General features: G+C 36.7%; 2 protein-coding genes across 4 annotated transcripts in view; one reads left to right on the plus strand and one right to left on the minus strand.

Annotated features, from left to right (window-relative positions):
- The window catches only part of UNKL (unk like zinc finger), a 129,435-nt gene that overhangs the window by 21,613 nt on the left and 82,554 nt on the right, over positions 1–25,268 (minus strand).
- Positions 872–23,426, plus strand: MARF1 (meiosis regulator and mRNA stability factor 1). 3 transcript variants are annotated; one of them, XM_065732648.1, is made up of 26 exons: positions 872–1,070; positions 2,558–3,217; positions 4,150–4,324; positions 4,795–5,021; positions 5,780–5,897; positions 6,604–6,776; positions 7,553–7,984; positions 8,578–8,741; positions 8,826–8,990; positions 9,658–9,847; positions 10,299–10,477; positions 11,389–11,469; positions 11,777–12,013; positions 12,730–12,849; positions 13,193–13,368; positions 13,589–13,809; positions 14,472–14,614; positions 15,863–15,996; positions 16,519–16,721; positions 17,223–17,450; positions 18,143–18,373; positions 18,485–18,697; positions 19,069–19,129; positions 19,256–19,396; positions 20,336–20,506; positions 21,002–23,426. In XM_065732648.1, the coding sequence occupies exons 1-26, from the start codon at positions 924–926 to the stop codon at positions 21,232–21,234; spliced, it is 5,223 nt and encodes a 1,740-aa protein (XP_065588720.1). In that variant the 5' UTR covers positions 872–923; the 3' UTR covers positions 21,235–23,426. The 3 variants fall into 3 exon arrangements, with proteins under 3 accessions (XP_065588720.1, XP_065588721.1, XP_065588722.1); XM_065732649.1 differs by having other exon boundaries at positions 8,829–8,990; XM_065732650.1 differs by lacking the exon at positions 19,256–19,396.

The raw sequence follows: 25,268 nt of genomic DNA on the forward strand, positions 1-25,268 counted from the left end.
TCAAAAGTGGCCTACTCGAGAGTTCTAGAGGTTTATAACTTAATACTTCGCTTGATGTATTGTTGAAGTGCTTACAGATCGTATGAATAAGCATTTACACTTCTTTTTGGAAGGAAATTGAACTTGTTTTTGTAGCTAAAAATAACGTTGGAGTGAAGTCAGTGTTATGGAGTATATTCCTTGGGGTTTGTGGTGAATATTAAAGCCAAGTAGCTGTAGTTTAATCATTGTGGCCCATAGTTGGATGGTATGGAGCCTTCATTTCTAATTGTGGGTTGTTCTGGTGAAGTGTGGCTGGGCTTTGAGCATCAGAGCTTGTGGCTTCATGAAGCTGAGCTGGTGCAGTGGGACTATGGGACTGCCTGAGAACTACAAGAAGTGCTTGTAAATCTTAAAGATTTCAAAACTCAGATTGTATACTAAATGCTGTGTACTTAATCCAAGTGTACGTAGTTTTTAAATGAGTTAAAGAACAGTGAATATACAGCCTGAATCTTTTGTCTGAGCTTGCTTTCATCTGATTTGTATTCAGTGAGCTAGTCTAGAAAATTTACCTTGTGACTATTCTTTCTGGGACAGTGCCCTGAAAGTTTCTGGTTGTTTCATATCAGCATTGATGTGTTTCTGGGTTTCTACAGGTAATGCCATGGGCTTAAGCAGTCCTTTCTTTAGACTTCTCTATCTGTACAGCAAACCATGAGGAATGTTTCTGTAACAGGTATATGTAGTCAAGGCTACGGACTATGCATAATTAAATTTGAGATAAATAATGCAGGAATGTGATGTAGTGGAATTGATAAGATCACCATGATCTTGTCTTCTTTTCCTTAAAAAATAAGTACTGAAATGCCTTTTCTCTTCAGCAGGGGAAAGAATGAAAGGAAGGAGGGATGGAAGAATGTTGAACCGTTTTGTTTGGTTGTATGATGGAAGGAAACAGGACGGAGAACCTCTGTGATAGATCTTTTGGATGGCTTCAGCGACAAGAGAATGATGCTAAACCATGGCTCTGGAAACTTTCTAATTGCTTTTCTGCTGCTGAGAAGACTTTGCCTTGTAGTGCAAAAACGGTAATTTTTTTTGGTTTGCTAAAAGCATAGCTGTTAAACTGGTACAGAGCAGTATGCCTAACTGTGGTGTTATGACTAAGAGGAATAAGTAGGGAGGACAGAAAGAGCTGACACAGTTACTGTGCTGTGAACAAGGTTTGCCTGGGAGCATAAGGCCTTCAGTTGTGTCCACAGCTCTCATTAGTTTTGGTGAAAAGCAAAGTCTGACCATTTTTACTCTATACTTGCATATTTAGAGTAATTTAAATTATATCGTAAGTGTATAGGGCAGATTCTTGAGAGCTCAATGTTGCTGAAGAGTGGGGTAGGAATGTCTGTATTCCAGATCTTACTGACTCAGTTTGGAGAGAGATTTGTAGTTTTCTGAATTGGGTATGTATTTGTGTAGTTGTGGATGTTACTCTTAATGAACATCCAATTATTCCTAGCTTCCTTTCTTCAAATGTTTCTGTTCTGTAAGTCTTGTATGCATTGAAGATGTAGAGTACTAAGGGTTAGAAGTAATGGTGTAACACTTGTTTGCTCAAACAAGCTTCAGCAATTAAGTAACATTTATGCTTGTTCCATCTGTCTTAAGGGGGGAAGGGGTGGACACATACATTGTTTACCTTTTCATGCTTTAGGTGGTTGGAGAGGAGCTCCTGCAAATTCTAGAGCAAAATTTATTAATGCTTTCATGTGGATTTTTAGCTGTTCTTCAATTCATAAGATAAGGCATCATGAAAAGAGAGTAATGATTTCACTGCAGTAACCCATTACTCATTGCTACGTAGTATGCTACGTAGTAGGCAGTGCACAAAGTTCAATTCAGAAAGTGAAAGTTGTTTCAAAGTACTGATCTAAAGCCTTGGAACAGCTGAATGTAGGTTTGCTATACTGACTTTCAGTTCTGGTGCTTCTCATAATGTTGCTTAGTTTTCATTGCAGCTTTTGTGAATACGTTCTGATAGATTAGAGTAGGCAAAAAGGATGTATAGTTATGAGACTTTAGTCTTCTGTCCTCTTTACTTTTTCATATAACTTCTAACTTTTTGAACTCTTTATTAAGATTTTTCAAAGTAATACGTTAAAAATTCTGAAGCCTATTCAGAATCATCAAAAGATGATTACTTAAAGCCACAGCTTGGAGGTTCATTTGTTACTTTGCATGTCATCCATTTGGTTTGCTCTTAAGATTCATGTTGTAGTTGTAGAGTATTTCTCAAACTTTGTCAAGAAGTTTTTTGCTTTCCAAATTCTGTTTTTACAGAACTGTTCCTGCTTTGCTTAAAGGTCTGTTTTGTTTTTTTCTAAAACCCATTGGTACTTACATATCTCAGGCTGGCATGTAAAACTGGCATGCTTTATTTTATGTTTGACGCTAATATTTTACATGTTCAGGCAGTGAGGTAAAGATAATGCTTTAAACGGTTAAAAATGCATATTTATATTAAAGTGATGTTTTATACGTGTTTCTGAATGTAACTGACTGAGCCTTCATTTTCCAGAAAGATTACATGGAGAACAAGAAAGGTGTAGAATTGAAGGATGCTTCATCTCATAATGCTGGCTCCAAATTATTTCCAGCTGTACCGCTTCCTGATGTTCATCCTCTTCAGCCACAGCAAACACAGCTTTCTCCTGGCCCGAAAGTAAGCTGCTGTGCTCGTGGCTCTGACTCTTGTACTCCACAGATGCATTGTGGTGTTGGTGATGGTAGTGTGATTCACCCTGGCACAATATTAGACTCAAAAAGCACTGGGACGATTACTTGTCAAGTAGGGTCAGGATTTGCTTTCCCGTCTGCATCTTCACTGAAGAATCCTCCAGGTAGAAGCAATTTAGCAGGAATTGCCAGTGAATTCCCTGGCATGTGCGTAGAAAACAATATATCTTCCTATCAACATCTGCCCTGTTGTGGAAAACTTCATTTCCAGTCCTGTCATGGTAATGTGCACAAACTGCATCAATTCCCAGCCCTTCAGAGCTGCACATCTTCTGGCTATTTTCCTTGTTCTGAATTCACAAGTGGGGCTGCAGGCCGCTTGGACGAGCGCATTGCACAGTCGGAGCTAACATCACATGTGTGCGCCAACCCTTTGCACCTAAGTGTGGCACCTTCAGTTTGTTTAAAGGGCTCTCACTACTGTGGTGACTGCTTGAACAAGGTTTGTACACATCACATTTCTTGTTTATTAGTTAGTATATGATGGTATATGATTAATGTTGAAATAATAAAGGTTGAGCAAAATGCCAGCTTCTGTGGGTTGCAGTTTATGTCTTTCTGGTGGTGGTACATGGTTCACATGTAGTAGAATCCCCTTGCAGGCTAGCTCTCTTCAGAAACAACATCAAGCTTAATGAGAAGACGAGACTCTGTTTACGATGTATCTGTACTGTAGTCTGAGTTTTGACTGAATTCAAAGGACATTTCTTTCCTTGACAGCTCCAGATAAAATTTTCTGTAGTAGTGATTCATAAAAGGCTAAGTAACATTTAATGAGTGTGTTTGTGTACTGATTAGTAAAGATCTACTTGTAAGTCACATGAATTATCTTAGGTTTTATGGGTATCCTTATTTTGCTTTGGTCTTAGTTCATTCTTCCCAAGCTTGTAACTTGTACTTCAGTACTAGCTTGGTATTCCTTAGAACTTGAATTAATAGGAAATTCAGGTGAAATAGTACACTCAGCATTGCAGGTTGTGTTACTTGAAAACTCAATTTTATAGATTTCATGCAGAAGTATTTTCATTTTAGTAAACTAAATGGTGAAGTCAGTATGTTTTGGTGAGAGAGTTGAGCCTTGCACTCTTGTGTTCATTTCACATAGGAGTGTGATGTGTTAATGTGTTAGGACCTTCCAAAGATGACCTGTGTTTATATGCAGAGTTAACTAGATTCTTCTTTGCATTTGGAAATCTCGAGCATAGTATGCTAGGAAAGACTGTAGGGCTGGAAGTGTCACTGCTGTTGAACAACTTCCTAGAGTAGATTTGAACTTGCCTTCATTGCAGAAGGGGAATTGAATGTTTATAGCCTGAAGTAGTATGTGTTTGTGTTTACTAAATAAATGCCAATTTTGCAAAACTGTCCCAACAGCCAACCAGGAGCAGCTTAATTGATGCCACTAAAATCTGGCCAAATATTCCTCCACCAAATGCACAGACACCACCTGTTTCTATCCCAATATGTAATGGCTGTGGAACCCAAGGAACAGGAAATGAGAAGAGTTTGCTACTAGCAAGCAGTCTTGGCAAATCACCACAGAAATATGGTAAACAGCATTTGTTAGAAACTTGCACTTAGTAGATATCTTCCTTAAGAGAACCCAGTGTAACAGTAGTTAAATTGCACTGTTTTCTGGGAACTTCTATGAAGTCATAGACTAAACTGTAGGTAACGCCTTTTGTGTATTTGCAGCATTGCAACTTGGATTCATTTGTTTTTACAACCTGGTTAACTTCCAGTATACTTCATAGTTGGATACACTTTTGATTTTTGGCTATTGTATTTCTAAGATGTTAAAAAGTAGAAAAAGAATTCTAAGAAATTTGAATTTCTTGTTATATGTTTAAAAAAAAGTTCTTCAGCCGTGCTTTAAAAAGGATTTTCTTACTGTAGTTCTGCTCTCATTACAGATGCAGTGAAGCCATGGTGTTTATAATTACATTGTAACCTTTTTGAGTTATATAGTGTGGGTTTTCTTATTTGGGTATTAAAATGATCTGTATTAAACCTGTGCAGGGTCTCCGGAAGTTGCAGTAACAGGCCAAGTCCTGGAAAACCTGCCTCCCATTGGAGTCTTCTGGGATATTGAAAACTGCTCAGTACCCACTGGCCGTTCAGCTGTAGCAGTTGTGCAGAGAATTCGTGAGAAGTTTTTTAAAGGCCACAGGGAAGCAGAGTTCATCTGTGTATGTGACATTAGTAAAGAAAATAAAGAAGTTATTCAGGAGCTGAACAACTGCCAGGTATGAAGAAAGCATTACCCTAGTGTGCTGCTTGAGACTGTGTTTTTAAATTCAGTAATAAATGTATTTGTACATAGTATTATCTTTCTTACATAATGTTATCTCATTGTCTTTCAAATCTGTGAATGTGGCATTAGATTGGGAACTTAGATGTTTTAACTGAGTGAATATTGTGCTGGTTAATGAGGGTTGTTGCAAGTGAGTAGTGTTAAAAAGTATCCCAGTGAACAATTTGCTTTTTCATCAGTACCTTTTCTTGGTGTTTGACTTTTTCTGTGCAAGTTTCTATTTCACAAATTCTCATTTGTGAACATGTGCATGTGATAGCAAGTTTTTTGTTGTTGGGTAGTATTAGTTTGACAATCTATCCAGTAACTTTAGCTTATTTTTAAATATACTCTTCTGTATGGTATAACGAGTTTGAGTGCATAGCATGTTTGTCACTCAACTATTTAAAAGTGAGTGTGTGGGGAATGTTTTTATGTTGGTAGCATATACTTTTAACATATGTGAAGCATGGAAATGGAGTTGTTAGGAATCGTAGAAGTCATCCCTAAGTCAATGCTGAGCAACTAGCAGTAGAGCTCACTGCTCTTTAGAGCAAATTGGCATCTGTATGCGTTGCAAATCATGCAGATGTCTCTTTTAAAGAGGAGCTGCAAAGGAAAGCTTGTAGATGTTTTTTTTTAAAAAAAAAAGTTTTATCTAGCATGGGTCACCTTCAAGCATTTCTAGAGAGTATCTCTGCATTTCCACAGGTGACTGTTGCACACATCAATGCTACTGCAAAGAATGCTGCTGATGACAAACTCAGACAGAGTCTTAGGAGGTTTGCTGATACACACACTGCACCTGCCACTGTGGTTCTTGTGTCAAGTAAGTGTCATCAGTGCTAATATGTGGTTCAGAATTTTGATCTTCAGTAGTACTTCTGGATGTGGCAGAGTAACTCTTCTTTCCAACAGTAGTGTTTAGAACCAGCTTTATCTTAATTGCTTAATTAGAATTAATGATTTTGCTGGCAGTAGGGGAAAAGTAGACACAGTAAGATGAGACCTTTTAGTTAAATTATCACTGGAATCTGAGTGTCACTAGATAATATTTATAAGCATGCCTAATGTTAGATTCAGTATGAACTTAAGACACAATTGGTTTTACTTTAAAAACAGGATAAATACGTTTCTCTCAATTTCTCTCAAAGCACTTGGAGAGTTATCCATAGTATTGTAGCAGCAGATAACACAGCTGAATATGCAAGCAGCTCAACTGTAATTGCGGAGTATTTTGGGTTTCTCCCTCAAGTTGTAATCTGTGTTAGACTAAACATCTGTTTGTTATGAAAATTTACAGTAGCAGTTAAGTACCTTGCTGATAGATTGCTAGAAATTGATACTATAATGAAGTCCAACTCTGAGGTGGAATGCAACTGCTGTTTTAAATTGTATCTGTTGTATTCTTGTCACTGTTAGTGCTTTTCACTGGAACTAATGTGTAGAACCTGATGAGCTAAATCTGAGGTTTTACTTGTTTAATCTATGATTTGCACTTTCTCCAGTGTGTTTTCTTGTTTTGTTTCCCCCAGCGGATGTAAACTTTGCTTTGGAACTCAGTGACCTGAGACATCGGCATGGTTTCCGGATAATTCTGGTACATAAAAACCAAGCCTCAGAAGCTCTCTTACATCATGCTCATGAACTTGTTTGCTTTGAAGAGTTTATTTCAGACTTGCCACCGAGGTTACCACTGAAAATGCCGGTAAGGTTTTATGTTCTTAATTCAACAGGCATTTCCAAATGTCAGACCTGTGTTTCTCTATTTTAGAGGGAAAGGAGGCTTAAACTAAACATTTTTATGATGAGGCGTAATGTCTGCTGTGTATTTGACTACTGTCTGTAATGTAGTTACTGATGCATGCTTGTATGCTTCCTGCCTTAGGAATGAAAGAATGAGGTAATAAAAGAATTAAGTTACTGAAGTACAACAGCAAGATCACATGCTTCTCACTAAGCATTTTATTAGATAATGTATCTTAGGTGTTTCTTTCACTGACAGAAAGTAGGATAAGAACTTAGCAGTATATCAAGACAGCTTTATGATGCTTTCATGCTTTCTTAACAGAGAAGCTAGCTTAGAGTTAGTCTTTTTTGTTTTGTTTTTCCTCTTGATAATGCTATCTGGATTTGCTGTGTTATTGTTGCTCACAACATAACCTTTTCTTTCTTTGAAAGAGCTCCCTTAAGTGCGTGTATCTGCACTTGTATACTACATAGCGTTCTTGGGTTGTAACTGGGATGTGCATATGAGGAAGTCATCTAATCTATTGATTAGAGTTTGTAGTTTTTGTCCTTAAAACATGTTGGAGATGGAAGTTTCAGGTCTTATCTAAGTATCAGTTTTCTAAATGAATCGAAAGCTGTGATTGTTTTATTTTTGCAAGGTAGAGCATGTTAGCAGAATCAACGTAAAATATACTGTTTTGTAACAGCACATGAGTATTCTGACAAATCAAAAATCTTACTTCCTTGAAACAGACATGCCATACATTATTGTATGTTTACAATCTGCCAACAAACAGAGACAGTAAAAGTGTCAGTAACAGACTCAGGCGTTTGTCAGACAACTGTGGAGGAAAGGTCCTGAGTATTTCTGGAAGTAGTGCGATTCTCCGCTTCTTAAATCAAGAAAGTGCTGAACGAGCTCGAAAGCGAATGGAAAATGAAGATGTTTTTGGCAACAGGATTATAGTCTCTTTTGCTCCCAAAAACAAAGAACTTAATGAAACAAAAAGCTCCAACTTTGGAACAGAAAAGGTGAAATCTCCCAAAAAAGTTAATAGGAGTACAAAGCTTTGTCTCATCAACAAAGATGGAAGTGATCAGTGTTCTGGTACCAAAGGTTCTGCTGGGAGAGGATTACAGAGTCATGGATCAGTCATCAAACCCACAAATGTTAAAAGCTTACAGGTACTGTGTTTTGCCTTGTTTAATATTCTTGCTTTTTGTCATGTTTTGAGGATTGTTTCTTTTGGAGTTGTTTTTAACTTGTCAGTCCTAGTTTCATTATAAACTAGTGAATGTCTCCTGCAGGAATACACTATACATTTGCTTAGAAGGCATGGGGTGAGTTTGAGGTTGATTTTGTTTTTTTTCCCCCTCTCACTATCATGTTTTATTCCATTTGGAAATATTGTTAATACTTACTGAGTCTTGGATCTTTGGCCAGTTTTGACTTCTGTCACAGGATCATGAATCAGACTGGCTTGAGTTTAAAGGGACCTTGTAGATCTAGTTCTGTGGGCAGCATTAACAGATGGTGCTGCATCTAACAGAGTGATCAACTTCTAGTTTTTAAGGGTAAATAATACAGTGTAGCAAAAATATTACTTTAGTTCACTATTGATGATTTATTGCTTTCTGTCATAGAAAATCAAATACCTCCTTATTGAGGTGCTAATGAAAATCTAATTAAAGAAGGAATTTAGCTTTCTATCACAGGGAAAGCTTCTGGCAAGGAACGTGTGGTGCTTTTAGGCTGACCTTCCTCCTGTTCTGTATAGGAGCTATGCCATCTCGAATCGAAGACTGTCAGTAGAAATACTGAAAACCAACAAGAACATCTACGAGAAATTCCTTCTCAGAATAACTCTAATGCAGCAGCACCTGTGTCACTGACAACAAAAAAAAGTGGAGTGGGAGAATCATCCTGTAAAAGTAGTTATAAGTATGTTCAAAATTAACTACTAATGACACCTTTTAATGTTAATTATGCAATATAATGAATTTTTTCTTTTTGTGTATTTGGAAGTAGGAAAGAGGCTTCTGCTTCCAGGAGTACTACAAATTCCCCTGTAGATAAAAAAGATAAAGATGAAGCTGTATTTCAAGTCAGCTATCCCTCTGCTTTCAGTAAGCTGACAGCCTCAAGACAACTCAGTCCATTATTTGTATCTCAGAGTTGCTGGTCATCTCGGTGAGTATTTTCCTTATTTGGAAGATGCAGTGTGACTGGCCAGTGTTAAGCCTTTTCCAATCTCCATGTTGTTTCTGATATCTGTATATGGAATTGCCTATAGTAAACCCATTGAAGTAATAACACTAACTCATGTGAATGCAAAAAAAAATGTTAACAGTGCTAGCTGACATGACTGATATGGTTGAGGTCAGCTTTTATCAGAAACATAGAATTATTTGATGTAAACTTTCTCTAAAGCTTCTGAAAAATCTGCTGGGAGTATTAGACACCTTGTTTCTCTTAATTTTAGTGACTTTAAGTACCTTGTCTAGATATCTCCAGGCCTGTGAAGTTCTTCCAGAACTTCTTCTGGATGCTTAAGTATCTTCTATCTGTTGGTTGTCTTAAATAACGTGAATGAGTTGGACTTTTGATCCATTCATAAGATAGTAGGAAGACCTGGTCCCTTTGAAATATATGATGGAGAGAAACTCATTTGTAGGAAATACTTAACTTGCTCTGGTCTTGTTTGTGTGAAATTTGTTACGCATTCATAAATACATGTAGTAGGAAATTGCCCTGCAAGTGCTGTATATGTGCATTTGATCTGTGTCTCTTTGGTTTGTTTTAGTATGTATATAAGAATTGTGTAGTAACTACTTCATGCATGTTGTATTTTACCCAGGAGTATGTCTCCAAACCTCTCAAATAGATCATCTCCACTCACGTTTAATGTTGTAAATCATACCAGTGGTACAGACTGTCCCGATCCTTTTGCAAATGGTGCAGATATTCAGATCAGCAATATTGATTACAGATTGTCCAGAAAAGAGTTGCAGCAAACTTTACAAGAAACTTTCTCAAGACATGGCAAGGTAAAGGGTAAAATACCTTCAGTGAGTCTTTTAAATACTTCCTGTTTATATATTTGTGTTTGTGGTCTAGCTTTGAGTAGGAGTAAAAAGCTATCAAACTAAAACACAGTACTTTGTAGAAGTTTAAACAAAATTTGCTTGTTCTCAAACCAAAAAACCCAAAACATCAGTAAAAAAAAACCAAAACAATGCTAGTAGAGATTGTTTGTAGTGGTGCTATCTGTGTGATCTGTAGCTGACATACTGGCATTATCTTTTCATACAGAAGATGGTGCCTCTCTTAAAGTATTGTGGGTCTTGCCTTGTCCATGGCTTATTACATGTTGTTGTTGTTTGCATTGAGTTTGTCTCTTGGCAGAAGGAAGACTGATATGCTTGTCAGCTTGGCTTAGGTTAATATTTAAGGGTAAATGCATAAGGTTGTGTTTTGTGGGTTTTTTCCCCCTTTCAGGTAAAATGTGTTGAGCTCAGTCCTCATACAGACTACCAGTTGAAGGCTACAGTGCAAATGGAAAATCTGCAAGAAGCAATTAGTGCTGTCAACAGTCTTCACAGATACAAAATTGGAAGTAAAAGGATCCAGGTCTCATTAGCAACGGGAGCTACTAATAAATCACTCTCTCTCTTTAGGTAATGAACATTCTCTTAATTGTTATTGTTTGTACTTTAAGTATTTAAGTGATTTAAAATACTGAAAGAATTACAGGAAAATGAAGTGAAACCTTTCTAATCACCTGATGAATGTGCAAAATACGACTGGGCTGACAGTTTTCAGTTCAGCATTTTTACACTGCTTCTATTTAAAGAGAATAGACTACTTTTAGTACACTTATGCTGGACTTTGGTTACTATTTTCATAATAATGTGTACCTCAGTGTACTTGTGGCTGAGTTAAGAGTATACTTTACATCTTGTATTTCTTTTATCCAAGATGCAGATGAATCATTTTAAGAAAGAAGATGCACACTTTAAAATCCAGTTGCTATTTCATATGTTATTTTATATGGAAGATGAAATTACTAGAGTGTAATGCTAGTGAAAACAAAGTTTTTTGTTTTCCTACTGAGAGAAAGCATTAGAAAAAACTCTTCTCATTTTGTCTCAGAACACTCCAGTGCATGGGGTATTTTTCAGTCCTCTTGTTACTACATAACGTACAGCTACATTTATTTCTTGGATTTTAGTTTGTCAATTCCAAGTACTTAATGTAATGGTCAGGCTGGTAATTTCTAATACTACAGCCTTAATTTTATGTTTATAGATACTTAAACTATATTTTATAGATACTACTGCCTATGAAGGATGCAACTCCTTCAGAGATGCCAACCAAGTGAGTTACAAATAGATACTATTTGTACTCTGCTGATGTGAAGTGTTATCTTACATGGTGCCCTGGTGAAAGGGAATACAATTTGTCCTGTTACTGTATTTACAGGTCATAAAATGTATCTGTAAATATCTCCCAAACTGGACCAAAGATTAAATAGCTGTTTCTAATACAAACATTATTTTTTGGTAATACTGCAAAACTTTTCTTACAGCTCAGAAACTGTCTCCATTCTTCAGGATGCACCTGCTTGTTGTCTGCCTGTCTTCAAGTTCACAGAAATCTATGAGAAAAAGTAAGTTCCCAGTTATTTTTAATTGGTATATCCCAGAAGAATTGTGTTTTGTGACTGTTTATGGTAAACAATAGAAACTAGCCCAGAAGGTGGCATTTTGCCGTTCAGTGTTGCAGCATATCTGTCAAGAGCCAGCAACTGTGATACTGGCCTTTGTTAAGAATTTATAGTTCTGGTGTTTTATTTTATCCCCAAGTAGAAAAACTAGTTTGTACCTATCAGTTTCTGTAGAATTGTTCCTACAGTATTCCTGTTTTATAAGCATAAAATGCAAATTTATAATATGTATTAACGTTTTTTCTTTTAGATTTGGGCATAAGTTAACTGTATCAGACCTGTACAAACTAACTGATACTGTGGCAATCCGTGACCAAGGAGGTGGGCGGCTGGTGTGTCTCTTACCCAGCAGCCAAGCCCGGCAAAGTCCCCTGGGATCTTCACAGTCACACGATGGTTCATCAGCAAACTGTAGTCCTATAATATTTGAGGAGTTGGAATATCACGAGCCTGTTTGTAAGCAGCATTGCCTGAATAAAGACGTTATGTAAGCTGTGTATAAAATATTACATAATACCACAAAGTACTTAAACACTAGCAGCTGTATTACAGACTGTATTTAAGTTGAGAAGGCTTTCATATAACATGTTTGTCATTATGTAGTTGTGTTACAATAATTAAATTTGGCAGAAAATAAATAACTGGATTTTTCTAGGCAGTTCTTGTGGATCTGCTTTCTCAGTAACTTTACTGTACTCTTAACACAGCTGCCGAGCATGAATGCTACTTAGGCAGAAGCTGAAAGGTGTGCTAACCTTCTACTGTTACATAGCAAAGCTTATGTTCTTCTACTAGCTTGAAGGTTACTATATAATTATGGCAGGAACTGATCTACCTTTGTCCTCTGGCTATCATTAGTAAACATTATTCATACTGGGTTGAAGATTTCCTGAAGCTGTGTAATAAATCTCTCATTTTATTCAACAGCAGCCAGGGTGTGCTACTGTTGCAGTTATTAAGTGTTCACTTGCCACAGCCTGGTATTTGTTACTGTGCTGCTACAAATGGTGATAAAAATGCGGCCTTATTATTTGTTTTCTGAAAAAATGCAATAGTTGTCTCTTTATTGAAGAAGCTTGTGACTGTACTGTAGTGTTGTCATACAATATCTGTGTATCATACTTACTATAGTTGTGCACAGGAATAATATGCTCAGCCTAAGCACTGAATTAACCTGTTAAAATCAACCTCTTCTTATTCCAGTGAGCATGAGTTTGATCCAGATTCTTACAGAATTCCTTTTGCAATTTTGTCTTTGAAGACATTTGCTCCCCAAGTTCACAGTCTTCTACAGACCCACGAGGGTACTGTGCCTTTACTAAGGTAAAGTAATTTAAATTAGGCTTTTAGCATAAGGACTGAAATCATACCATCTGAAAGCTTATTGATGGTTGTTATAATGATCTGAATCTACCTGCTGTCTAGGTCTCCTATGTTTGTCTTTATAGGAAATAAATTCCTCATGAATTATTAAGTTAAGATCTGAATCCAAACATAAGTAGAATTAAAGATGCATTTTTCTCCAATATTCATTTTATCAAGAATTGTGATCTAATTGTAATCTATTAGTAAGCTATTAAAGATTTCTACTCAGGAATAACATTTCAAGGCTGTTCATGCAGTAGTATTATGGTGTATAATGGAAGTTCCTTTTCTCCTTCCAAAGCTTTCCTGATTGTTATATGTCAGAGTTCAATGATCTTGAAATGGTGCCAGAAGGCCAGGGTGGAGTTCCTTTAGAACATTTAATTACTTGTGTTCCTGGAGTGAATATTGCCACTGCTCAAAATGGCATTAAAGTTATTAAATGGATACATAACAAACCACCACCTCCTACCACAGGTAAGTAGTTCTATTTATGATCTTTTTTTATGAACTAATACCTCTTTACTAAAACTCTTTAACAATTATACAAGTCATTTTTTATGCTATTCATTTGAACTTAGTTTTAGCTTAATTTCCCTCTATTTTCTTCCTGTTCTTTAATCTTTGTAAGAAATCTGCAAGGATTAGTGGGAGACTATTAATGGAAAGTTCAGTAATAAACTTTACTTTTTTGTAGATCCTTGGCTTCTACGTTCTAAGAGCCCTGTAGGTAATCCACAACTCATTCAGTTCAGTAGAGAAGTGATAGATCTGCTTAAAAGCCAGCCATCCTGCATCATACCTGTCAGTAAATTCATCCCAACATACCATCATCACTTCGCAAAACAATGCCGTGTGTCTGACTACGGATATTCCAAGTTAATGGAGTTGCTGGAAGCAGTGCCTCATGTCCTGCAAGTGAGTTATGTGGCACTGCTCCTTTTGTTTCAGAGAACTGTGCTTGTATGTTGCTGGTTGTTATACGAAATCCTGTTGAATTATCTTGCCAAACTTGAAAAAGGTGGTGATTGAAGCTTGGAGTATAACTGCTTCCTTTTTTAAAATGTTCTATTTCATCTTTATTCTCCCAGCCTTCCCCCAAAACAACTTCTGTGGGAATTAACAGTTTATTTTAAGTCAGTGGTAGAAAGTTTGAAGCTTCTTTAGTCTGTCTAGTGCTTGGGGTAGTAAAGTTGTAATTGTGCTGTTTGATAGGAACACAGCAGACATTTGAGTGCCAGTAGGTTGATCCATGTAGCTTGTGGCTTGATGGATTTCTGCGTGAAGAATGTTAGCTTACTGTTACAGCCACCAGTTATTTCAAAGCCCTGGTTTGAACAGTAACCAGTACAAGCATGTGGAACAACTGCACTAGCATTCACTTAGGAAGTAATTTTGGATAGTATATACTTCCATGTGCAAAGCGTATGGCTTCACAAGGCTGCCTTTGTGAACAGTCTTTTTATCCTTATTAACCTCTTTTTCTTCTAGCCTACCTATGTTAGAATGGGGTTCTAACTGTTTTTAGCATTCTGCATATCTTTTTACAAGAGAAGTGATCAGGTGACACTTTGTTTCAGATTCTCGGTATGGGTTCCAAGCGCTTGTTAACTCTAACGCACAGAGCTCAAGTGAAACGCTTCACTCAGGACTTACTGAAGCTTCTGAAATCCCAGGCCAGTAAACAAGTCATTGTAAGGGAATTCTTACAAGCCTATCACTGGTAAGTTATCTTTTGATTAAACTGGAAGAACGAGGCACATCACTACATCTGAGGATCGGTGCTTTTAATCTTAGTACGTTCCATCTTCACTGTGATGTGGAACTTCAGACTTCTAATTAAAATTAAAAGCTCAGCCAGGCTGTACTGCTTTACTTCAGCACTAGGTTTATTTAAAAAGCTAGAAATAGGTTATTTCATTTCATAAGTTCTATTTGAAGCTGTGAGTGTAAGGTTGAATTTAAGCAGGTTGTAGCATATTTATACCATGAACAGTTTTGGAAAGATGTAGCATTGGTCTTAGAGGGAAATATGAAGTAGAGTGATAATATACTACTAATTTTTAACTAGAGAATGAGTATGTGAGTAATAACTGTCTTACTACTACCAGGAGTTACATTCTGTTATAAAAACACAGAATGAAGAAACCCAACCAGGTTGTTATTCTTTAGTGTTTTCTCTTGTGCTTATGTCTTCTTCCTCTGAAGACAGAAAGTAATACATCACGTGCTTTGAGGAAAGTATAACATCTTAGTAGTATCTGTGGTCTACTTCTGCAAACGTGCTTCTGTGCTGTGTGGCAGTGCTTCCCTTTTGGAAATGCCCACTTGTAGTTATTTCTCTTTTAATGACAAAAATAATGCTCAATATTTCTTCCAGATGTGTGCATCCCATATAGTCAGCTCTGTTGATTTCTTGAAATAGTTTTGTCTCCAGTATGTTCTTGTCAATCTGGGGGGAAAAGGAGGAGGAGTAAAATGTTTTAATATACTGCATAGTACTGTGAACCTCAGTATAGGATGTTTTTAAAAACTAGTAGTCTCTGCCTTCTCTTCTTGTTCAAGAAGAGCATGTGTCTTAGTGAAGCACATGTTGAAACTGTGACCATATACAGTGTGATTATGTATTCTTAAATCATTTAGTCAAGTAATACTTAACAAGTTCATGTTGTCTGTTACCATTTTTCACTGCTAGTTTAAGGAGTCTAGTTGCTTTAAAAAGCCTCCTCTCTTCCAGTGGCATGTGAGCCATTGGTATAGCTTTTATTTTTCTGGATGTATGACTTAATACGTTTTCCTTTTTTTCATGTGCTACTCTTACTTGGTAGTGTGAAGATTATGCCTATCTGATTAGGATCTGAGGCTTATCTAATAACATTCTCCTGTATATTAGCTCAAAACTTTCATGTTTTATTTTTGTCCTATATAGATTGTATTAAAATCTATATTATACTATTTTATAAACTTCAAGGTGCTTCTCTAAGGATTGGGATGTTACTGAGTATGGTGTGTGTGAGCTGGCCGATATAATATCAGAAATTCCAGATACAACTGTCTGTTTATCACAGCAAGATAATGAAATGGTAATTTGTATTCCCAAAAGAGGTATGTCAGTGTACATGTTTTCTACTGTTGTCCAAGAAATTCTTCTTTGAACATCTTAAAAGTGGATTAAGATAGAAGTGCCATTGATTTTCTTTTGTTGTTTCTACCTTTATAACTAATCTTATAACAATAAGGTAGCTATGAAGTTTTTTTAAAAAAAAGAGGATGTTGTTCTGTGAGTACTTTATAAAAAAGGAATAGGTAGGAAAGCAGATAATAAAAGCAAAATAACGTTACTACTACTGCATATAGGTAAGTCTTCTGTGGTGTGTTTATAGAGAGCTATTTATTTCTGCATAGTAAATATACTCAAATATTTGGCTCTTAAAGGAACTGTGAAGTCCTCATCATGTACTTGTATTGGATTTTACATGTGTAATTTCAGGGCAGGTCTTTAATATTGTAAGAAAACATGACCTGGTATGATGTGAGAAAACTGAAAACCACCACGTTTTATTTTTGTATTCTGCATTTCAAAGTAGGTTGGTACATAGCTGTAGCATTATTTTTTTCTAATTTTAGAACGTACGCAGGAGGAAATCGAAAGAACCAAACAATTTTCTAAAGATGTGGTAGACTTACTGCGCCATCAGCCCCATTTCCGAATGCCCTTTAGTAAATTCATTCCTTCTTACCACCACCATTTTGGTCGTCAGTGCAAACTTGCTTACTATGGTTTTACAAAACTACTTGAACTCTTTGAAGCCATACCAGAGGTCTTACAAGTAAGTTCTAAAATCCTGAGCTATATTAAATTGACTATATATAAAATGGAACTATATTGGCTGACAAGATCTGCTCAACTATTTGTTTCAGCAGGAGTTTACTTCAGACAAAGTTAAACTGTGCTTCTTGTGCTAGCCAGCTGTTTTTGAAACTTCAGTATAGCCATGGTACTTAGGAGCTGCCCCAAGTTTTTTTTGAGGTTGGTTTGTTAGGAAATTCAGATTATGCAAGCTAGATTGCATTTGCAAAATTCAGTGCATTAGTATCAGAGCTGAATTTCATTCAAATTGTGTTGATCTTGCTTAAAGTTAGCTATTGCCTGCTTTGTTACTTCAGAAGCTGTTCTGCTTTTGCTTACTGGTGGGTATCTCATGATGAGGTAGTTGAGCCCTGTTACATAGCTAATGACTGACTGCAATTGCTGAATTTCAGTTGTAGATTGGTTTTTTTTGGTCTAATGAGGTAACTTACTTTTAACAAAATGCAATTTTGGTTTGTAGGTATTGGAATGTGGGGAAGAGAAAATCCTCACCCTCACAGAGGTAGAACAGGTTAAAGCAGTAGCTGCCCAGTTTGTTAAACTGCTGCGGTCTCAAAAAGACAACTGCCTAATGATGACTGACTTACTGTCAGAGTACAGTAAAACGTTCGGATATACGCTGCGTCTTCATGATTATGATGTTAGCTCAGTTCCAGCTTTGATGCAAAAACTTTGTCATGTTGTAAAGGTAATGCTCTGTCTTTCTAGCTTAAAAAAACAGAAGTATGTGTATAGAGTTTTTTTTTCCATCTCAAATACTGCTCGCAGTGTGCTTAATAGGATATTTGAAATAATTTTCATTAAATAGAGGGAAAATCTAAAGGGATTTAAAATGCATCTTCAAAAATCCTTTGTTCCTTTTTAACTTGCCAACTTTCTTGAGGAAAATTCATCTGCACTTAGTCTTTTACTTGTTTTCATTTGAGTACTTTAAACAATAGAAATGGCACTTTTTCTGCCTAACTTAAACTGTGTAAAAGTAGTTATTTCCCACGATAATAAGTAGGTCTCGACCTCTTGATGTTTTTTGTGATTCTTTTTTTTATACTGGTTTGAGTTTTGAACTCAGTGCCATAGGCTTATATGTCAGTAGAAAAGGAAGGTTGCATCTGTAGATACAAACGCATTTTTCTTAGTTACTTCCATGCTGTTATTTCATCAACTGGTATTCAGGCTGCAGCTTAACCAGGTTGAGCGGTGTTGAACAAAAGATGATGAACAAACTAGTATTAAAATTTTGTATTTAAAGTAAATTTTGTGTGTTTGAAAGGTTTATCATGTATTTGGCTGGAGTAGTATCAGATACTGGTATGTATGGTGATGTTGCTGATTTAGAGGTCTTTCCTGTCTCTAACTCAATTGCAAACTCATTTTTTGTAGATGGTTGACACAGAGTCTGGCAAACAAATTCAGCTGATAAATAGAAAATCTTTGCGGACTCTCACTGCCCAGTTACTAGTCTTGTTGATGTCTTGGGATGGAGCATCCTTTCTTTCTGTTGAACAACTTAAACAACACTATGAAACTATCCATAGTACTTGTCTTAATCCATGTGAATATGGATTTATGACTTTGACTGAGCTCCTGAAGAGTCTTCCCTACTTAGTTGAGGTATGGAAAGCTCTTTCCTTCTGCTGTTTTATCCTTTAATTATCCTTTAAAAAACATATAACTAGAGGATATGTAAACCTGCACTCACTTTTTTTTTCCTTTTTCCGTTAGGTTTTTACCAATGGTGCAGAAGAAGAATATGTGAAACTTACAAGTCTATACATGTTTGCAAAGAATGTGAGGTCCTTACTTCACACTTACCATTATCAGCAGATTTTTCTTCATGAGTTCCCAGTTGCATATAGCAAATATACAGGAGAAGTGCTGCAGCCCAAAGCATATGGATGCAGTAACTTAGAAGAGCTCTTGGGAGCAATTCCACAGGTGTGAAGAATTGTACAAATATGTTGAGATTTCTGCATGAACTAAAAGTAGTTAAAGCACCTGATGATTCTGGTGCTTGGTGAGAATATTGGTGTAATAATCTACAAGTGGGCTTTTACCAGTAGTATTCTTAGTAGCTACTCAAATCTCTTATATAATAAGAAAAAAACTTTTTAAAACTGTTTAGATCAAATTCTGCTCAAGAGTTCTTGCAGGTAAGATCACAGATGTTTTTGGCATCTTTATCACATTAAAATTCATTTTTGTTTTAATGAAGGATGAATGTACTGAAGGATGGATGAAGGTGATGAGTAAACTATTATAGGCTTTGAAGCTAGGATGTGATGCTCATTGTACTTTCTGGTCTATAGGTGGTCTGGATTAAAGGACATGGCCATAAGAGAATTGTGGTACTGAAGAACGATATGAAAAGTAAGTCATTTACATTTTGTGCCAGTATTCTAGTTTCCTTGTATTTCCTTGTTTCTTAGTTTCCTTTTTTTCTTTGTGTACGAGCTGACTTCAGTAAATGAACCAAATGAACTTGCCTTTTTGTAGCTCGTTTTAGCTCACCTAGTTTTCCCCCTGCTGATTATGTGGATGAAGAAGGAAATCAACTTGATGACCATAATGGACATATTATGGAGACCCCAGGATCAACTTCATCAATGGAATTAAATCTAGGAACACCTAGCAATGGTAATGCAGAATTGATTTGTGTAAGAAATTGCTTATCTTTAGGGAAATAAGCAGAGTAAGCAAAGCAGCAGCATGGGGAAAGCTGTGTGAGTTAGCAGATAAAATACTTGTGGAAATGTTTTGTGATTTGAAAACTGTTGGTCTTATCCCAGCGTGTATAAGTTCTCAGCTGTCAGTGTGTATTGCCACTGCAATATTGTTTCCTGTATAAGTCTATTCAACAGTCTGTATGGATAAGGCTAACAAGAAGCTGGTCAGTAGTGGTTTCTGCTAGGACTGTTTTTCTCAACTGTTTTTTTTTTTTTGCCTACCTTTGGTAGTAATCTTTGGGGTTTTTTTCTTTCATTTACATAATTGCAAATTCTAATGTCAGTCCTGTTGGTGTTGGTCTGTCTCCTAATAAAAGAACTAGGATATAGTGAGCTCATGGTTTGTCTTGCTGTGATCTCTAGTTCATTCTTTTATTATCTTTAGGTTGGAGAACTTGAGGTGATTTTTGAGGTGTTTAAAAGGCACAAGCCTAGATTTAGTAAAAGCAAGTTACTTTATTTTGAAGCCTTTGATTTAATTTTCACATTTAAGTATTGGTTTGTAAATAGCTGATAAGATACTAATAGCTCTGCAGGGGAGCTGTCTGGTAAGCAGTCCTCTGTTCCTCAGCTATGTTTGTTATTCAAGTTTGGCAAATACCAAAGTTGCTCTAGGGGTATTACCTACTCAAGCAAGCACTAAGTTTAATATAGCTTTGCTTTGTTTTATTGTAATTAGTTTAGTTAGATGCTTTTCATCCCCAAAAAAGTGAGTGAGGGTTGCATATGGCATATCTCCTAAGTCATAACTTAAATGAACTTGTATTTCCAGCTCTGAAGTAACAATGTTTTCACAGCTTACAGATACTTACAGATAGATACTTTGAAAGATGTTCCCTTATTTTTGTAGCTCCTAATCAAACTGAGCAAGAACTTCTTTGCCTCACAAATACTTCTCCTGTTGACCTCTTGTGTGAGCCAGTTCCTTCCTGCTTACCATCCCCCCAGCTGAGACCTGATCCAGTGCTTCTTGAGTCTGCTGACTTAATTCAGTTTGAGGAACGTCCTGTACCTCTCTCTGGTAGGAGCTTACTTGCCTATATTGTATTACTTACTGTGATTTCTCATAACCTAGAAAACAGAGCATAAAATCTATATATCCTATGATAGAATGTATTGGAGGTGCTGATGCCTTCTATCAGATGCTCTTGGTATTGTCAATAAGTGGTCTTTAATGATGTTTTAGAATGACTCTCATAGGCACCTTGTGCCCCACCACTGAAACTGCATTTTGCCAACTTGTAACTGGGTAAAAAAATGCTGCATCTTCATAGGGCTTCTTGAGCACTGAGAAGCTTTACTTGAAAATTAAGTTACACCTTCTAAATAGTATATGATACAAGCAGTAGAGCAAAAAGCAGATGTCACATCACTTGCAGAGGTGGATGCGACATATGTTCTGGTTTCAAGTCAGGCCAACAAGTTCTTTTAAACACTTCTCTGGTAATAGGTAATTAAATATTCATTTTCCCTAAGAACACGGCATTAATAAGTCAAACTGTTTCTCTTATTTTAGAGATGATGATTTTAACAGAAGAAGAAAAACAAAGAATTGTTACTACAGCTCAAGAGAAATTGACCTCTGGTTCTGTGGCATCTAGCACTGCAGAGAATGCCTCAGTGCCTCCCTGTCACTCCTCTGAAACCCAACTAAACAAGGAAGCAGTGGACAGCCCAGCTAAAAAGCAACACAAAAACAAGGTGAAATTGGCAGCAAACTTTTCACTTGCGCCTGTAATAAAGCTTTAACTCTTTCTTTTAGTGTGGAAACAAATGCCTAATGGACTCTGCACAAAGTCAAGCTATTTGCTAGCCCTTATGTATTTTAACAAAAGGCCTAGAGGAATCAATTTGTATTTAAGTGTGTTCTGTGAAGATTTTGTTCCTCCTAACACTGAATGCAGCTACTACCAGAGCAGACTTTTTTGTTATTTTGAGGAAAAAAAAATCCAGCAATCATTAAATTATTCTTAAATTTTACAGTTTTTCGTATTGTGTATTCAGTAAGAACAAAATATGGATTGAACTAAAATGGAACAGATTTTATTTTCCTTAAGCCTTGGTGGTGGTGTAATCATGTATGTAGCACATTACACTCTATAGGCTGTTGCTTACTGGTATCGTTTCAGACAGTATTAATGCATGAGCTGTCTTTCAAAAGTCTGTTAAGAAGTTTTAACTTGCTGACCTGCAGTGACAGGAGTGAGGGAGTTGACTGTCCAGGGGAGAAATGTGTTCTCTGCCCTTTCAGATGACTGGTAGCTGCATTGTGAGTTCTTCTGGGTTAAAGATGTCTGTAGAAGATTATGTGGACTTCTTTTGTAAAAACTTGTTTTAAATATTTTCTGTACTTCTCAGTTCCATTTAGGAGCTTCCTAGGACACTGATGTTTTGAGCTTCCCTTTTATGCTCCAGTCTGGCACGGATTTGATTAAGGAAAGGTCTGTCTTGGTGTCGTGAGTTTGAGATACAGACACACATTTTATTGTGTCTAGTAATGAAGTTAAGGTGATTCTGGTATATCTGAAATATGCATTGAATGCATAAATGACAGATGGTGGAGCTGGTCCTATTGAAGTGTTTTGTGCTGGAAGGTACTGATGCTATTTTCACCTGTAAGGAAAGTTCTAACTACATGTGGAAATGCTAAGGTTGTTCTGCTTAACCTTGTTCTCAATTTTTAAGCATCTTTTGTAAATGGGAAGCTTATTCTTCAGTGTGCTGTCTTTTAGCTGTGTCTGTTTTTATTCTAAAACTTACTCCTAGTGTTGGAAGCTTTTTTCAATTTGTGGTATCTTGTGTTGGCTTTTCAAAGGGCCAGCTTTGGAAGAGTGATTAAATCAGTGGATGACCTCAACTCTAGTTAGCAGTGTGTGAGACTTCATACCCATACCGGGTAACCATGGCATTTACAATGGGTTGTATTTGCCAGGCAGCAAATAAATTACTTGATGTACTGAAAGAACCTATACCAGAGGGATTCCACTGGCCAGCTGCTTTTTTAAGGTGGATTCTATTGTAATATGTGAGGAATGAACGTGGGCTCTAATTCTTCAGCCAGCAACAGGAAATGCCACTGAATATAATGGCTATAGACAGAATTTTACTAGCTGGATTTTGTTAGAAAATCTTTTAAATTTAGTCACATTACCTGTAGTAAATTTATAGCCATTGTGAATGCAGAGAAACACTCGGAAGTTTTTCTGAGCATTGTGGCACAGTATCTGAGTCCTCAGTAAACCTCTGCAGACATCCTGCTACAGAAAGTGAAATTTAGAAGTAAGCTTTCTTGGAATGCTTTTAAGTTAAATGCAAGAATATCTGCTTTCACCTTATGTTTGATGAAGTTGATGCTGAGCACTTAGATTTTTTTTGTTTTGGATGAACGTATGTTGGAGAAAAAGACAAATGTGAAGTTATATTTTCATAAGTTGCAGCTGCAAGTTATCTAAAATACTGAAGAACTGGTTCTTTGCTTCAGAGAAGATGATATTTGTCAAAGGGAGTCTGGTTGTTAAACCATTTATGGAGGTCAGCATATCTTTGGGTTCATGTGATTCTGATGAAATTGCTGTTTGAAAGTAATAAAATAATACTTTTGAGAAGTTGTGTTCATAGTGTAACAAAATAGCTATTTGAATTGCAATATATTTTTTTATCCAAAGGGTTAAACGACTGATGTGACTTACAGATTTAAAAGTATTACAACATGAAGTTCTTTAATTTAACAGTTAAATGTACTACTTCAATTCGTGTCTCTTTAAACAAAGAAATGTCACTGAAGCCCTCAGTTATGCACTATCTTTTTCTTGGAGTGGGAGGGAGAAAAAATTCTTTTCTTAGCTGTCTACTTTGTTTGGACACTTTATTTTGTGGCTCAAGTGCTGTTTCGTGTGTTGGGACCAAACAGTTGTGTCAATAAAATTTTCAAGCAAGCATAATTCTTGTCCTTTTCTGAAGAAGTAGAGGGGGAAAAAAGAGACAAGTCCTTAATTCACTCTTACTCAGTGTTTAATTATCCAGACAGAGCGGAGAGCTTACATCTGAGGCTTAATGACAATGAAAGAAATTCCTTGAGTCCATAACCTGTGATTCTGGGGAATGAGGGTTTTTCAGCTTTTGCAGTTCTGCTATTAATAGATGCACTTAGTAATTCTTACTGTTCCTCATACCACATTGGTTATGCCTGCTTCTTAGAAGGAACCTCTTCTAATTGCTCGGAGGGGGAAAAAAAATGGAGTAAACTGTAAATGGAACACAGTAGGAAGTAAGGTGTCCTCCTGAGTTTTAATCTCACTTTGCAATGTTAAGATAGAGATGTTATCCGGTCACCTTGGGTACAACAGCCTCGTCTTCTAGGTTGCTGTGGATGGTAGTGTTAACCAGGAGCTACAAGTTTGGCACAGAAGCTTTGCTGCTTCACTTTGTAATGTAAACAAATAGTTAAAATACTGCAACTAAATTGGGCATTACATCATGTCAGTTTTATGGACAAAAAGGCTGCATGAGCTTCCTCCCAATTTTTTGTGATCTTTGTGCACTGCCATCAATGGAATTGTCAAAGGGAATTTCTGCTAGAGTGTCAGGCCTGCCACAGGTAAACGGTTGTTTGATCTTGTAGGACACTTGTTCAGTCAACAGTTTAAAAGTAACTGCGTAGGTTGTGTTAAATCAGTACTTAATTAGTGTAATAAACACCTTTCTCCAAAAGGAGGGAGGGGTGAGAGACTGGTTAAAAATTTCAAATAAAGCATAAGAAACACTACAGACAAATCTAACTTCACTCTTTCAGTAGTTGTGAATGTTTGTGAATGAAATGCCTCGTGCCACCTTTATTTGATTAACTGCAAAAGGTGAGTTTGATTTTTGTTTCTTTTCTTGCTGTGAATGTTCTTATCTTCATTCTCATGTTGTCTGTTTAAATCAATTAAAGTTATGATTAAATTAACTTTTCCAGAATGATTTGCTTTTTTTGCCTTGTAATAGGACAGTGCAATTGCATGGTGAGCTGTGGTTTAATTCATATTTCTATTCATTTCTAAAAGTCACACCAAAGAGAGTCAGATGTGAGGTCAGAGTTGGCGAGAGTCGTGGGGGCACTGTGCTTAGCTGTTGGTTCAGGTGCAATAGAAGTCAACACTGAACTGATATAATACGTTGTCCTACAGTGATGTGCACAACTGAGGTGATGAGAGATCTCACCCAGCGTCCCTGGGGTCTGTTCAGAGGACATGATGCAATGCCAAGTGGGCACTGCTACAGTGAATGTAGTGTTCTTGTATGGGTTGTTTTCATGTTTAGTATTGTGTGGATGAGAAAATAAAACTCAAATCTGAATAGCAGGAGCTTTTTTTTATGTAGGAAGGAAACAATGACACTGGGGTAAGTAGAGAATGCTATCTGATCAACTTAGATGTCACTTGAAGGTATTATTTCTGAGTGTTTTGTGTGGAGTAAGAAATGCTCCCTATACAAAAGATCTCATAAAGCCCTCCTTAGTTGCTGTACTAGTCCAGCCTAGAATACTTATCCAATGGAAGACGTGTTTTCCTTTAGCTAATTGCCACTGATGTTGTATTTGTTTTCCATAAGCATTGAGCAGTTTGGCTGTAAGCAGTCAGAAGCCTGACAATGCTGGTTGTACTTAGAGTTGTTTGGGAAAACTGTTCTCCTTAACCATCTGCTCAGCTGCTAATGGAAGGGTGCTCTTACTCTACTCCTGTGTAGGAGGGCATAAGTTGTGATTAAAAACTGAATCACACGAACTTTGGTCACCAGCTATG

The sequence above is a fragment of the Cyrtonyx montezumae genome, unplaced genomic scaffold, assembly GCF_038088225.1.
Source record: "Cyrtonyx montezumae isolate F1298 unplaced genomic scaffold, pur_monq_1.0 scaffold_16, whole genome shotgun sequence".
In the NCBI taxonomy this organism is placed as follows: domain Eukaryota; kingdom Metazoa; phylum Chordata; class Aves; order Galliformes; family Odontophoridae; genus Cyrtonyx; species Cyrtonyx montezumae.